This window comes from Canis lupus, chromosome 9 (genome assembly GCF_011100685.1).
Source record: "Canis lupus familiaris isolate Mischka breed German Shepherd chromosome 9, alternate assembly UU_Cfam_GSD_1.0, whole genome shotgun sequence".
NCBI classification, from domain to species: domain Eukaryota; kingdom Metazoa; phylum Chordata; class Mammalia; order Carnivora; family Canidae; genus Canis; species Canis lupus.
In genome coordinates this window covers 42,863,364-42,877,527 of record NC_049230.1, presented here as the reverse complement: position 1 = coordinate 42,877,527, position 14,164 = coordinate 42,863,364, and the positions used below count along the sequence as shown (strand labels likewise).

Below are 14,164 nucleotides of genomic sequence, written 5' to 3'. Positions count from 1 at the left end.
GGGGATGGGTGCCCCGAGGGGCTGGGAGCCGACTTCAAGTCCTCATCTTGAGAACTGGGCCTTGGGCTCCTGCGGAGAGGCCTGGGGGCACGAGGAAAAGCGCGCGCGCACGCCAGCGAGCCGGCCCCAGCCAGGCTCCCGAGCCGCTTCGGTCGGAGACGCCGGGGGGAGGGTGAGGGAGGTGGGGGCGGGGGTGGGGGTGGGGGCTGCGGGCGGGCGGGGCTCCCCGGCAGCCGCTGGGTTCCGAGGGCTTGGGAGGGGCTGGATTGCTGCGGAAGCTTGAGGTGGAGAGAATGGCTGGGGCGGGGCTAAGAACGGGGTGGGGGCGGGGCTAAGGTCCGGGGGTAGGACTAAGAGCGGGGCCTGGAGAGGAGCTAGGGATGGGACTGAGGGGGCTGGGCCTGAGCGGCCGAGCTAAGGTTTAGGCCCGAGAGAAAGAGGCGGTACTAAGGTTCCAGGTGGGACGAAGAGGGGCGGGAAGGAGGTGGGAGGCCCCGGATGAAGAGCGCGGCTGAAGCTTAGGTTTGGGCTAAAACAACGCAGAGCAAGGGGAGGGTGGAGGGAGAGATTGGGAAGCATGGGGCGGAGTTAAGGGCTGGATCGGGGCGAGGCTGACATTGAGGTTTACGGCTGGCTCGGCCAAGCTGAGGTTCAGGATTGGACTTCCGCGAGGAAGTCTTGTAGAGAGAGAACTGGGCTGGGAGCGATGTGGGTCAGGACGACACTGACGATCGAAAGGTGGACTAAGGAAAAGACTGAGGACAATGCCACCCTCTGGGCTGAGAGCAGCACTGGTGAGCAGGGGGCGGGGCAGGAGTTTGGGGGTGGGTTTCGGTCTAGGGGCGTGGCACTCAAGGAGGGTTTAGAACAGGGTAGAGCCTGGCGAAGGAGGCGGGGTCGGGGCTGGGCCGGGGCGGAGTTAGGGCCTAGGGGCGGGCTCACGCCGAGCCGTGGGCCAATGATTGAGGACTGGGGTCCTGAGCCCTGGAGAGTGCCTGCGGGGTCGGCCGGGCGGTCCTGCTGGAGCCAGAGCGGCCGGCCCCGAGCTAGTAGGAGTGGGAGGCGTTGCCTTGTTGCAGTCGGAGCCCTGGCCGCTGCCTAAGAAGTGCGGGGCCTGGCCAGAGCGCCTGGTCCAGCGCCCACCCAGTCGCCAGGTTGGGCCGGGCGGTTCCATTGAATCTCAGAGGAGGAAGGAGTCTGGAGGTTCCACGCGTGACATCACAATTACTGTCAGATTTGGCGGGGCCAGGGCGGTATTTCCCAGAAGACAGTGCACACTGCGCTGTCTAGCTCCCTCTTTCTCCCTGCTTCCCTTCCTTTCTCCCTTCCCCCTCTCCCTTCCTCCCCCATTCAGCTGCTTTGGTGCCCAACCTGGAACCCCACCACCTGTGCCACAAGGGCGGGGGGAGCGCCTCAGCCCGCAGGACTGGGAGGATTCTGTACAAATGAGCATCACCTGTGAGTTTTGAGTTAGGCCCCTGCACCTGGTTGAATGCCCCACCAAGAATACCACCATAAGCCTCCCTCTTCCTTTCAAGCCGTCCCTCTACTCATTTCATTATGAAGTCTGCCCTGTGTCTGGCCACAATTGCTGCTGCTCCTAAGTAGGAGCTCTCCTATCTGTGAAATTAGAGAGCAGGTTGTCTTCCTCCTACCTGAAGTTACCAAGTCCCACCCCTTGGCAGAGTTTTGATCCATTTATTAACTTGTGTCTTTGGACAACTTTCTTATCCTGACTCTCTGAGTCCCCCACCGATAGAAGGGATTGTGGTGAGGATTTCAGATCCAAGGCATATTTTAAAAGCCCAGCACAGGGGGATCCCTGGGTGGCTCAGCGGTTTGGTGCCTGCCTTTGGCCCGGGACGTCGGTCCTGGAGTCCTGGGATCGAGTCTCGGGATCGAGTCCCACATCGGGCTCCCGACATGGAGCCTGCTTCTCCCTCCTCCTGTGTCTCTGCCTCTCTCTCTCTCTCTCTCATAAATAAATCTTAAAAAAAATAAATAAATAAAAGCCCAGCACAGTGCCTAACTTTGGAAAGATGCTTATCCTGGGCCACTTCTCCTTTTCTAGAAAAGTCCTCAGTGTTGAACCCTGGACAGAATCTCCAGTGCTGTGGCTTCTTTATGGTTGGTTCCAATAGGGTTTTTTCTATTCTACTCATGTATTTATTCAATCAACCGACATTTATGGGACACTTTTCATGTCCCAGAACTTGCAGATACAGAGGCAGATAAAATATGGGCCTGTTCTCAAGTTGCCCTAGAGTAAGTGCATAAAGTACCATGGCAGGGTAAAAGGACACAAGACATGTGTGACCAATTCTGCTTGGAGAGAGAGTGTTGTTCTTTCCAAGATAAACAGGTATTTCTGGGGAGTGAGAGGCAGGAGAGAAAAAATGGAGAAGAGAGGGGTAGGAGGAAAGATGAGTGAGAAAAACTTAACAACTGAGGAAGGAACCAGGGCTGGGTCCTGGGGGGTCAGTTATGTCATGATAGGGAGTTTGCACCTCATCCTGAAGGTAGTGGAAGGCTATTAAACAGGAGGAACGTGGTGGATTGGTTGGAAAACTCAATTTAGCTGCATTGTCTGCATGCGGGTAGTAAAACAGAAGGCAGGGAGATTAGGCTGGAGGTTCTTGAGTTGTCTTAGGAATAATGAAGTTCTGAACCAAGTTAGAGGCAGATGTGGGGGGCAGGTAGGCATGGTAAGACTTCGTCATCAACTGGGTGTAGAAGTGAAGGAAAGAACCATCCCTAGATTTCTAGCCAAGGTGTCCATTCCTTTCTGAAATGAAAGAGATAAAAGGAGATGGCTCCTGGAGGGCAGGGAGAAGATAGATTTGTGTATGATGTGCTGGTCTAAGATGTTTTGCAAATGTCCTAGAGAATATTGATTCTGTGCTCAGGAAAGCAGTCTGAACTGGAGGCCCTGATTTATGTCATTTTTTTGATGGATGTTGAAACCATGTAAGTGGATGACATTATCCAAGAGAAGTCTGTAGAGTCTTTGAGAAGGAGGTCAAACAGAACCCTGGTAATTACCAATTTAAGGGGTACAGCAGAGGAAAAGGAAACTGCAAAGAAGTCAGGAAAGAACTAAATAGCCACTCAGAGAAGGAAGACAGAGGAGTTGAGAGAGGTCAGTCATGGGGGTCAGAAGAACAGTTTGCAGAAGAAAAGAGATCAATTGGTCAACAGTGTCAAGAGAAGAAAGAAGGCCACTGGGTTTAGTTATTAGGAAATTGTTGAGGGGGTGGGTGCCTGGCTGCTGCAGTCAGTAGAGCAGGGGGCTCTTGATCTTGGGGTTATGAGTTTGAGTCTCACATCAGGCATAGAGATTACTTTAAAAAAATAAAAGCTTAAATAAATAAATACATAAATAAAAAGGAAATTGTTGGTGGCCTTTGCCTGGGCTTTTTTGATAGAAAGGCCCAGTAGCTGCCATGATGTATGTGGCTGGCAGAGAAGAGAGGTGGAGACTCTGAGCTAACTGAAGGTAGGGACTTGGCCTCCTCCACTGGTGCCTGGTGAAGCTAATCAATTATGTCTGTTAAATGAACAAGTGAATAAACCTGGATTGAAAAGGAAGCGAGGTGGGATATGCAGTGGTAGAGGGAGAAGCAGGGTTCATAGAGTATTTTGTTTAAAGATAGTCATTGCTTGTAGGGAAAAAAAAAAAACAGTAAAGAAGGAGAAGGTAAAAATTCTGACTGGGACCTAGGATTCAGGGGCTTTGGGCAGGAGAAAGGTGGAGGGATACTTCTCCAGGCTGGGGGAGAGTCGATGAGCGGGGGAGCAGCCTCAGGCAATGCTGGTACAATGATCTGAAAGGAACAGCAGCAGGGTAGGAGTTTCCAGGAAGGTGCTGGAAGTTATTCATTCATTCATTCATTCATTCATTCATTCATTCATTCATTCATTCCATAAATTTTGGGTACTTACTGTGTTGTGGAAAATAGAAAGAGCTGACCAGGGACCTGTAGAAAGATGACCAAGTGCCACTGAAGTCCCCCAAGCAGTCAGCTTTTTTTTTTTTTTTTAATTTTTATTTATTTATGATAGTCACAGAGAGAGAGAGAGAGGCAGAGACATAGGCAGAGGGAGAAGCAGGCTCCATGCACCGGGAGCCCGACGTGGGACTCGATCCCGGGTCTCCAGGATCGCGCCCTGGGCCAAAGGCAGGCGCTAAACTGCTGCGCCACCCAGGGATCCCCCAAGCAGTCAGCTTAAGGAGCAGGACTCATGGGATCCCTGGGTGGCGCAGCGGTTTGGCGCCTACCTTTGGCCCAGGGCGCGATCTTGGAGACCCGGGATCGAATCCCACGTCGAGCTCCCAGTGCATGGAGCCTGCTTCTCCCTCTGCCTATGTCTCTGCCCCTCTCTCTCTCTCTGTGTGACTATCATAAATAAATAAAAATTAAAAAAAAAAAAAAAAGGAGCAGGACTCAGCTCTGATGCCCCAAAGGACAAAGCTAGCTGTGGGAAGTAAGGGCAAGCGGCAGACTCTGCCCTGTGGCTGCTGATGGAACTGTTGCCCTATCCAGCTCAGGAACACCCTCTGACCAGCTTCCACATGCCCCAGGAATTCCTGCAATTGTCCCTCCTTGCCTAGGCTCTGGCTTACTCCTATTCATTACTTCACATTCTGCTCCTGTTACGCTTCTTCCAAGAAGCCTTCCTCATCACCTCTCCTCATCCCCTAGCACTGTTGCACTCCTTGGTAGATGCCCTTGTTCTAACTCCCACAGGCCTTCCTCCCCCCCACTTCTTTGCCTGAACTGCTCATCCTCTGGAGTCCCCCTCCTCACCCCATCCCTCAGCTCCTTGAGAAGGGGGCGTGTTGGATCGTTTTTTTAATTTGCATCTCCAGGGTACAGGTGGGGCTTCTCAGGAAGTCTGTGATGAGTGAATGGCATGGGGAGGGGCTGCTGCCACTGCCACTCTACTCTCTCAGATGTAAACAGGTTACCCAGCTGGGAGAGAGGACATCTGCTGGCTGGCGTGGCGTCTAGCACGGATGCATCTACCTTCTCCTCTGAAGGTGGGTCCAGGGAATCTCTGGCCCCAGGGTTCCCCACCACCTCTCATTTGGGAAAACTAATACCTGGTGGCAGGCAGGAGGGAGTGAAGTGTTTGGTCCCGAAAGGGGGGACCCCAGCTGCTCCAGCCCCACCCCATCCCATACCCCTGCCAGGCGGGGAAGGCCCTTTCTCTGGAGGCCATAAGTCACCCCTGTGTTTTGTAGCACTTTATGGTGCACAAATTTCTTTGGCATATGTGAACTGAGTCCTTTCAACAATTCTGCAAAATAGGTATTACCACCATCCCCATTTTGTGGATAAGGAAATGAAGGTGCAGAGAAGTAATCTGCCCTGGGACATCCAGCTAGTGACAGAGCTGGGACTTGTACTCAGGCCTGTCTGACTACAAGTTCAGGGCACTTGACACTATACTGCCCCCTGTCCCTAGTTCAGTGCTGAAGAAGGTGGTGGTGGCGGTGGTCCAAGGTCCAGCCTCACATGCCTTATTCCCCCCAGAATGGAAAAGGAGCATAGGAGAAGCAAAAATGGAGGCCACCAAATGGGACAGGGGCATATGGGGCACCTGGGACCCTCACAGCCTGGTGGGGGAAAAGGAAGGAAGGAGAAATGTGGGGCAAAGCTCTTACCAAGCTGCTGTGCCATCTCTCAAGTACTTTTAAGGCCACTTGGACTAACACACGCCTAACCTGGTAACTCCTGGCTGGGGGCCGGTGTGACGTCTTGTCCCAGGTCCACCCTTGTAGAGGCTGGATAAAGGCTCAGTCCTCCTGGCCTGAGGGAGTAAGCCAGCTGCTGCACCCCCTACCAGGCTGTCCTGGAGTTTATCAGTGCCAACCCACTACTTCCTCCAGGGGTGGGTAGAACTGGAGTCCAGGGGAGGGGGGAGGAACTGCAAGAAGGTGCCTTGCTCTCTCTGTCCTAGTATGTGAGACCTTAGGCACATGGAAGTCACTTCATGCGGTGGCCCGAGGGAGAGCCATTGGTAGACTAGAGATGGAGGGGGTAGAGGCTGAGTGTCCAGTGTGTCCAGGGCTTATGTTCACCTGAACAAACGAGGTGAAGGCTCGCTCCAGGGCTTCCCCCAAATCCCAAATCCTTACCCCCAGCAGCTTCTCAACTGTGTCCTGGGAAAGGGAACTTGCTGCATACAAGGGATGGAAGGGCTCAGGCTGGGGTCGGGTTGTTCAAGTCTGTGGCTCTAAGGAGATGGGATGGGGAAGGAGGCCATGAGTACGGAGTAGAGAAGAGTGAGCATGGAGAACAGGAGAGAGGTGAGAAAGTGAAGAAGGTGTCAGAAGGGAGGGGAGGGGCTTGGCGAAGAAGAGGGAAAGCAAGCACTAGAGTCAGGAGAAGCTGAGGAGACAGACCAAATCTCTCCCCCAGGCTTGAGCCTCCAGGCCACAGCAAGTCTGGGGGCTGGAGTGATCCTGAGGCTGAGGGCTAGGGATGGGGGCTTCCTGGTGGTGCAGGGCAGGCTAGGAACTCTGAAGTGGTGCTCCTCTCTGCCATGTGGCTCCATGGTCTGCTTGGCCTGAGGGCCTTCCCCTACCCAGGCAGCCTGCGGAGTTCCCCAGCATGATAGGCAGGCATCAGAGGGGAGCAAGGGAAACTTGCTGATACATTTTCCTGAGAGTCTGGTTGGAGGATTTGTGCAGGGGGCCTGAGGGGCAAGGGGAGTGCTGAGTTCCTACTGGGTGGTTACCACTCAGAAGCAGAAAGGTGCCAGGGAAGGTAGGGGTGGGGGTGGCAGAGGGGTCTGGTGAAGATAGATTGAGCTATGGGAGGGGAGACCCAGAGGTGTACTGCTGTTGCCATCCCTGCATGACCCAGACTCCTGCCCTCTCAGGTGAATTCAAGGACCCAGACAGGTGCTGCTGGAAACACAAGCAGTGCACTGGGCACATTATCCACCCCTTCACCTCTGACTATGGTCACCACAACCTGCACCTGCACTCTGTCAGCCACTGCGACTGTGATTCTAGGTAAGGGCCCTCCTCCTTGGGGGACGCACAGCCCGAGAGACACTCCTGGGCAGAGCAAGGCCCACAATTTCCCCACGGTTCCCCCTTCAGCTTTGACCTGGCACTGCCAGCCCAGTTTCTGCTTCATAGACCTGGCTCTGCCCCAAAGCCAGGGGGAGGAGGGTTCTCTTGGCAGCCTGGACTGAGCATGGTAGAAGCCAGCTGTCCTTCTGACTCTGGGACCCTGGTGTGTGTGGGGGAGTCATGGAGGCCTGGGAGCCAGGCTGAGTCCTCTGTGTGGCAGGCTGAAGGACTGCTCAGAGAAGACAAATAGCAGCAGCTCCCGAGATGTGGGCCCAGCCTGCTCCCGAGATGAGGGCTCAACATGTTTCAACATCATCCAGTCCCCTTGCTTTGAGCTCATCCCAGAGGAGGAGTGTGTGGAACGGTTCTGGTATGGCTGGTGAGTGCTGGCAGGCTGACAAGGGCGGCACTAAGGGGCACTGGCCCCCCCACTCTCTGTCAATCTTCTCTTTCCCTGTCCCCCCCTCCCTCCCAGGTGCAAAAGCTATAGGCCTGTCTCTGTGGCCGTGATCCACCATCCCATCCACCATGACTGTGGGGCAGATAATCTGAATGAAGAGGAGGAGGAGGAGGAGGAAGAAGAAAGCAAGCCCCCCATTCCGACCCAGGTGGGGCCGGCCACCACCACCACCACACCCGCTGACCCAGTTATGGGCACAATCACAAGTACCCCGGATTCAGCAGCTCCCATCACTATCTGGCGCTCTGAGAGCCCCACAGGGAAGTCCCAGGGCCACAAGGTGATCAAGAAGGTAAAGAAGAAAAAAGAGAAAGAGAAAGACAAGGAAGAGGATACAGATGAGAAGCCAAAGCCGAAGAAAAAAGTCAAGAAGGGCAAGTTGATTAAGAAGAAAAGCCCAGTTAAATCGGAATCTTCACCTCCAGACCTGAGCCGGTCAGTAAGCCCGAGAGAGTTGACCAGGATGTCAGAGTCCAGCCCAGATAGCCGGGGAGACCTGGAGAGTGAGGACAGTTACAATGACCCCAGGCGGGAGGAGCCCTCTAGCGAGGATATCTTGGAGTCTTCGTCCCCCAGGAAGAGAGAGAAGAACACCATCCAGACTAAGAAACCTGGGGCAAGGGCCTCACCAGTCAAGAAGGTCAAGAGGAAATCTCCCCCAGCATCAAATCCCAATCTCAGTTGAGGCCAGGGCATCCAGGGTGAAGAATAAATGCGATCAAGCCTGTAGCTGACCCCCTGCTGCTGTTCTCTCTCCCTCCAACCTGTCCCTTCCCAGGGGAGGGGGTGGGTTCTGGGCACAGCAGGAGTCAAGGGGCCAGGGGCTACTGGGGTTTTGGAAGAGTAATTTGTTCCTCAGGACGGAGTCCATGGGAACAGAAGGGAGGGCAGAGGCGGGGCACAGCCTGTTTCTCTGTAACATTCTAGGCTCAGGGCAGAGCACATCTGGATGGGGTGGGAAGGAGGCTCCCCATCTTTTGGGAGACTGGTCTGTGAAATCCACTCGGGGATAGGCAGTGCTGTCTGCAGTGATACCCCTAATAAATTGAACCTTTTAACCCACTCTGTGCCACTGTGCCTGGCCTTTCCCTCTTCTAAGTGGCCCTTAGGAAGATGCTGGTGGCACCAAAGGGAACATGGTCTTCCTGGCTGCTGTGTCCCTGACAGAAGACCGGCTCTTCCCTCCCAACTCTTGCCAACAGCCAAAGAGATCTTGAATGATGTAATGAAGTCAAGATGGGAAGCTCACGGAGTTTGGGCAGCAGTGATTTCTCTGCTGAGCCCCAAAGCAGAGGAGAGGGAGGAGGAAAGCCTCATTTAGCACAAACTCACAAAGCTTTGAGACCAGGCCCTTCTGAAGAAACAGGGGAGACCAGGAGTTTGGAATACACACAGGCAGTGGGGCCAGGAGCAGGGGCTAGGGCCAAGGGAGCTGGCTGGTCCCAAGCTGATAAGAGGGAGGCCAGCCTCCCCTGTAGCAGCCTGGCACTTTCTTTTCCAGGGCAAGCCTGGGGCCCATCCTGGGGCAGACATCCTCATGTAGAGCTATCACAGATCAAGCCTTGGCTGGCAATGAGTGGGGAAAGAGGTGCAGGGGCTCAAACTGAGAAACCAAAATTTACTTGCAGCCCTTCTTCACTGCGCCAGAAGCGGCTAGTGGGCACAGTGGATGGGACAGCCACCTGTGAATGCAGTAACAACAGCTAATGGGTACTGGGGCCTCATGAGGTCCCAGGCCCTGGGCGGAGCGCTCACATGTCCTCTCTCAATCCTACCGGCTGCCCTGATGAGGCAGATTATCACTCCACTTTACAGAGAAGATGGCTGGCTCAGAGACAACAGGCACAGGGCTCGGAGGCAGAGCAGGGATGTGGCCCCAGGTAGTCAGATTCAGAAGCTGCTTGCTGTTCTGAGTCACTGCCTCTTTGATGGCCTGGAAGGAGTCAGAGGGAGCCCTGAGAGCTCCACACACACTGCTTTGAAAGCCACCCTTCAAAAGCTGGAGTGTTGGAGAGAGAGGCTTTGCCAAGTGCTCTGTAGAAACACTGTTTATTCAAATGACAGGCAGGAAGCGGAGGCAGCAGCAGGTGGGTGAAGGCGGCCAGGTGGGGGCTGGGCAGGTTAGCACTGCTCCCCTTTGTCCCCTGCAATTTTGCTTTGCTAGCCACCAGAGCTGTCGGCATCAGGGTCAGAAATACTTTCCCTCTTCTCCCTCCTGCCCCAAACTGAATAAATAGCATTCCTCTCCCCACAAGAGTTGGGGGAGACTCATGTGCTGAGCTTGGTGCCCCGGGGTCACAGCCCAGAGTCAGATGAGGGCAGAAGCTCAAAAATGGCTTGTAGGGAGTAGAATACAAAACTGTTCCACTCTCATTCTCGTCTTCCTCTTCTTCCTCCCTGCCACACTCCCCTCCCAGCCTGGTCCCAGGATAGGTGGTCGGTGAGGGCCTGGAGTGGAAGAATTGTCACCTAGCGTACACTGAGCTCAAATTCCCAAGGCCATCCAGCTTGTCACCCATCCAGGCTGACCACCAAAGAGAACGTCAATTCACGTCACTTTATGGACAGAAAAGGAGGGGCAGGGAGTGAGGCAGTGGGCGGCTGGGCCTCTCCCAGCCTCAGAGGTAACTAGAGTCCTAGGAGCAGGCCCCCTACCGATCCATCTCATCCAGGAGTGGGGTGGCATCGCCAGCAATGGACATGGGGGTGCTTTCGATCATGGGGCTGGGAGAGGGCCGAGGTGTCAGCCGCTGCTTCTGTTTCCGCCGCTCTGCTTCCTTCTCCTGTAGCCACTGCTCTGCCATCTTCCCCCAGTCGATGGCCGCGTGGCTGTTGGACCTGGGAGAGGAAGAAGGGGCCTGAGATCAGGATACTCTGCAGCTCACCAGAGTATCTGGTATCTCACCAAACACTGCTGATCATCCATCCTTACAGAAATGGACTTCCTAGTTTTGGGTAGCAGTAGCAGTCGTGGTAAGCTGCCACATTGCCCTTTTCTGTCTTCTAGAAAGCAGTCATCCTGGGCTATCACTGGGGTCACGGCCCTCACAAGGTCCAGGGTCCTGCCTATGCTGAGCCTGTTGGCCTCTTGACAACACCTGCCCCTAATAACCTTCTCTGTCACCAACTATATACTTACTTTGGCTGCTGCTGCCGTTGCCGAGAGCTGGAGGAGGGCTGGGGCTGGGCCTGGGCAGACTGTGGGGTGGTGCTGGCCTGTAGTTGGTGGTACTGTGGTGTGGTGATGGGCTGGCTGGGGGTTGTGTAGGAGTAGCTGGGGGTCATTAGTGGTGTGGCCACTGGCTGCTGGGCTGGCGTTGGGAACACCTGGAGAAAGGTGAACAGTTAAATGGGGGTGGGTCTCTTGAGCATGTGCAGTCCTAAGCAGTAGAGAGAGGCCAGCAGGATGGGACCTGGCACAACAATGGAGCCCACCAGCCCTGATTGCTTGAAGGTCCCAAAGATCGCAAAGGACTATGGAAAAATCAGACCTTCTCTTACTCCCTTTACCCTCAAGTGGGCCTGAAAAAAAGGGCTATGGGTCAGACACAGTTCCTAAGGCTGTGAGCCCCATCTGTACATATGGGCACTGTGGTGGACACTGCCAGAGGCCAGTCTATGGTCATGGGTCAGTAAAGGATGATGGTTCTGTTTCAGTCTTCTTTACCGTCCGCAGAGAGCCTTGCCCCCAAGCCACGTACGTGGTAAGCGCTGCTGCCTCCTCCACTGCCGCCATAGCCATACTGGCTGGAGGCCCACTGGGCTGGGGTGGCATTAGGGTTCTGTCCTTGACCTGTCACAGCTGCAATGGCACTGAACATCTGCGAGGTCATGTTCTGGGGCAGGGCATTCACAGCCCGTGTCAGATCTGTAAGCACAGAGAGGTGGAGGATGGGCATGTTAGAGGTCAAAGTCCTTTTAGCACCATCCCTCCAGCTCCCAGTCACAGACATGGGTTCCTTACCTGCAAGGTTGATGTTGGCTGGTGTGGCATTGATAGAAGCAGGTGTCCGTGTCCTGCTGCTGCTACTAGGAGTGATGCCTATAGGAAATGGTCAAAGTTAGTTCTGTCTGTTCAGAAACTTATTTCTGGTTTCACAATGTAGGGGGCTGGAGGAGGTCCCGAGGTGGGTGGAGAGAAGGGAAGCTGCATCGGCAGAGTAGATGGAGGACTTCCTTGATGCCAAGAGGCTGGAGCAGAAGTGAGACAGCTGTGGTGAGAGACCATGCCTCATCCCTTCCACAGATGGCAAGTGATCACCTTGATTCAGGGCCTATGTGTCCTAAGCACACCCCAGAGCTCAGAGCAGAACTCACCTGGTACAGGATCCTGGTAGTGATCCTTAAACCATCTGAAAAGTCCATTCACAGTAGGGAAGATTTGGCCCCGGTACCGGAATCCTTCTGGAGTCACTGTTACATATTCTATCCTGGGATTTTGGAAGGAGACATGTGTCAGATACCACTTGGGGCCAGCCCTGAGAAGCGGCCAGAACAGATCACCCTGTGAAGGAGCCACACTGGGTGCTGGGGGAAAGGAGAGATGAAAGATCCCTGACCCTGTCAAAGGAGGCCGCACTCTGAGGTGAGCACAGGTAAGGCCAGGAGCTTGGTGTACAGGCTGCCAGAGGAAGGCCTGCTGGGGGCTGGGCCACCATCCTGGGCTGCAGAATGATGGCAGCACACTGCAGGTGAGGGTAAGAGTGAGGTCGCAGTGTCAGGGTTGGAGGGGCCAGGGTACCAAAAACAATTCCCAAGACCGGGAGTCTGGAAGCACCCCTGTTAAGGTGGTTAGTCTGACCTTACTCAACACTGTAGTGTAGGGAGTACATAAGAGGATGGGTTCTGGGTTCAGACCAGTTCTAGTTCCAGTTGTGGCTCTGTCACTTGCCACTTAGATGACTTTATATGAAGTTACTAAACCTGGGTCTCCGTTTCATTTGAAAAATGAGAGAAATGACACTTAAACCTTTAGAATTGAGTGTAAGAAATACCTGAAGATGGTGCATGGGAAGCACTTAGCACAATGCCTCAATAGGGTTCTGCTGACTTAAGGATAACTGTCATTTACCCACAGACGATGACAAATATAAAGTTCTCATTTATAAAGTTGAACCCTGCTTCCTAAACCTAATGACACTGAAGTATCGTCAATTCTGCAACACAAGGAGTCTGCACACCTTCCCACGGAAAGTTATCATGTTGCCTCTATTCCCTTGTTTAAAGGTCACTTGTGGGATCCCTGGGTGGCGCAGCGGTTTAGCGCCTGCCTTTGGCCCAGGGCGCGATCCTGGAGACCCGGGATCGAGTCCCACATCGGGCTCCTGGTGCATGGAGCCTGCATGGAGCCCGCATGGAGCCTGCTTCTCCTTCTGCTTATGTCTCTGCCTCTCTCTCTGTGTGACTATCATAAATAAATAAAAATTAAAAAAAAAAAAAAAGTCACTTGTTTGTTCAACTATTCCTCATGGGACAGTGTCCAGCCAAGAGCCCTGGCTGTCATCCTCTGGAAGCGTGATGGTGAGTCAGAAATGGTTTCTCAGAAACAATACTCTACATATGCCCAAGATGGTGTAGAGTTTGGAGTCTAGAGCTTCCTGTCACCTAGCCACTGAGTCCCTACTAATAATCTATACTATTTATCATGTGCAAGTAGTATAGAGACAAGAGCAGAAATGCACTGGCCTTGGCCAAGGGGCTGAAGGAAGGATGGGGGCATAGAGAAGGCTGGAAGAATGATCAGCCTGAGTAACAGACAAGAAAGCAAATCTAGAAAAAATGGGACTTTGTCTAATTCAGAGTGAGCTCTAAAGGGACCCAGACAAAGGAATATCTAGGAAGGCCAGCCTGTCAGTCACACACAAAAGGGAGCAGAGGGGGATTCGATGGTAGGAAGAAGAAAAGCTCTTCTCACCCACCCCTTCGGAACAGGCACAAGTTATCTGGCACACAACAGTGACAGTGAGCCATCATGTGCTGACTCGCCCTGGCAAGGGTGAAGTGGAGAGTAAAAAGAGTTGTGTCCTGGTCCCCACCTTTGCTAGTCAGGTGGACAGGGGCAGGTGATTTCCATTACTCCTTGGGAGACAGAAGACGCAAAGGAAAAACTTTTTCTCACAGGGCTGAGGAAAGTATCTTTTTTACCAAATCTTTCCCTTCTGCCTCTAAATCATCACCCTCTCTCCCCAGCTCCAACCTCCACTGCTGGTCTAAACAGATAAAAGGCAAAAGACAGTTAAGCAGAACCAGAGAGAGAATACTGCTCCAGATGTCTCTAACTCCCCTGCTAGACTATCTGCGGACCCCAGTGGCAGCACCTTCTCAGCACCAGTGCTCACCTGGGTTTACCCCGGGGCTGGTATCCCAGTAGGAACTTGCCGGGCAGTTCCTTGCAGGCACAGATGAAATAAGGGATGAAGGTGGGCTTCTCCTTCTTAGTTTTGATGAGCAGCTCCTCTAATTTCTGGGGGTAGAACGAGGGGGAGAGGTTGGGATAGCAGCATGCTTGGTACACAATGTCTGGTACATACATGAGGTACACTTCCTTCACCAGATGAACATCCCCTACACTGAAGGGAAATCATATCCTGAAGTCATTGGGAAAGGTCATGCCTGGA

At 53.7% G+C, this 14,164-nt stretch overlaps 2 protein-coding genes across 10 annotated transcripts in view; one reads left to right on the top strand and one right to left on the bottom strand.

The window, feature by feature from the left end:
- Positions 1–385: 385 nt before the first annotated feature.
- PROCA1 (protein interacting with cyclin A1) lies at positions 386–8,609 on the top strand. Of its 8 annotated transcripts, XM_038548260.1 has the most exons (6): positions 1,264–1,458; positions 2,072–2,127; positions 4,871–5,041; positions 6,889–7,024; positions 7,308–7,466; positions 7,563–8,609. In XM_038548260.1, exons 3-6 carry the CDS (start codon positions 4,915–4,917, stop codon positions 8,230–8,232), a joined length of 1,092 nt encoding a protein of 363 aa, XP_038404188.1. In that variant the 5' UTR covers positions 1,264–1,458; positions 2,072–2,127; positions 4,871–4,914; the 3' UTR covers positions 8,233–8,609. The 8 variants fall into 8 exon arrangements, with proteins under 8 accessions (XP_038404190.1, XP_038404185.1, XP_038404187.1 ...); XM_038548257.1 differs by lacking the exons at positions 1,264–1,458; positions 2,072–2,127 and adding an exon at positions 389–794 and having other exon boundaries at positions 4,955–5,041; XM_038548259.1 differs by lacking the exons at positions 1,264–1,458; positions 2,072–2,127 and adding an exon at positions 391–794.
- A 971-nt stretch (positions 8,610–9,580) lies between these two features.
- Positions 9,581–14,164, bottom strand: part of SUPT6H (SPT6 homolog, histone chaperone and transcription elongation factor) — a 36,987-nt gene continuing 32,403 nt past the window's right edge. For both annotated transcript variants that reach the window (XM_038548256.1, XM_038548255.1), the window contains exons 32-37: positions 13,886–14,010; positions 11,865–11,977; positions 11,512–11,589; positions 11,249–11,415; positions 10,687–10,874; positions 9,581–10,385 (exon numbers count right to left, since the gene is read on the bottom strand). In XM_038548256.1, the coding sequence (XP_038404184.1) occupies positions 10,199–10,385; positions 10,687–10,874; positions 11,249–11,415; positions 11,512–11,589; positions 11,865–11,977; positions 13,886–14,010 (858 nt within the window). In that variant the 3' untranslated portion in view covers positions 9,581–10,198. The remainder of the gene's footprint in view (positions 10,386–10,686; positions 10,875–11,248; positions 11,416–11,511; positions 11,590–11,864; positions 11,978–13,885; positions 14,011–14,164) is intronic.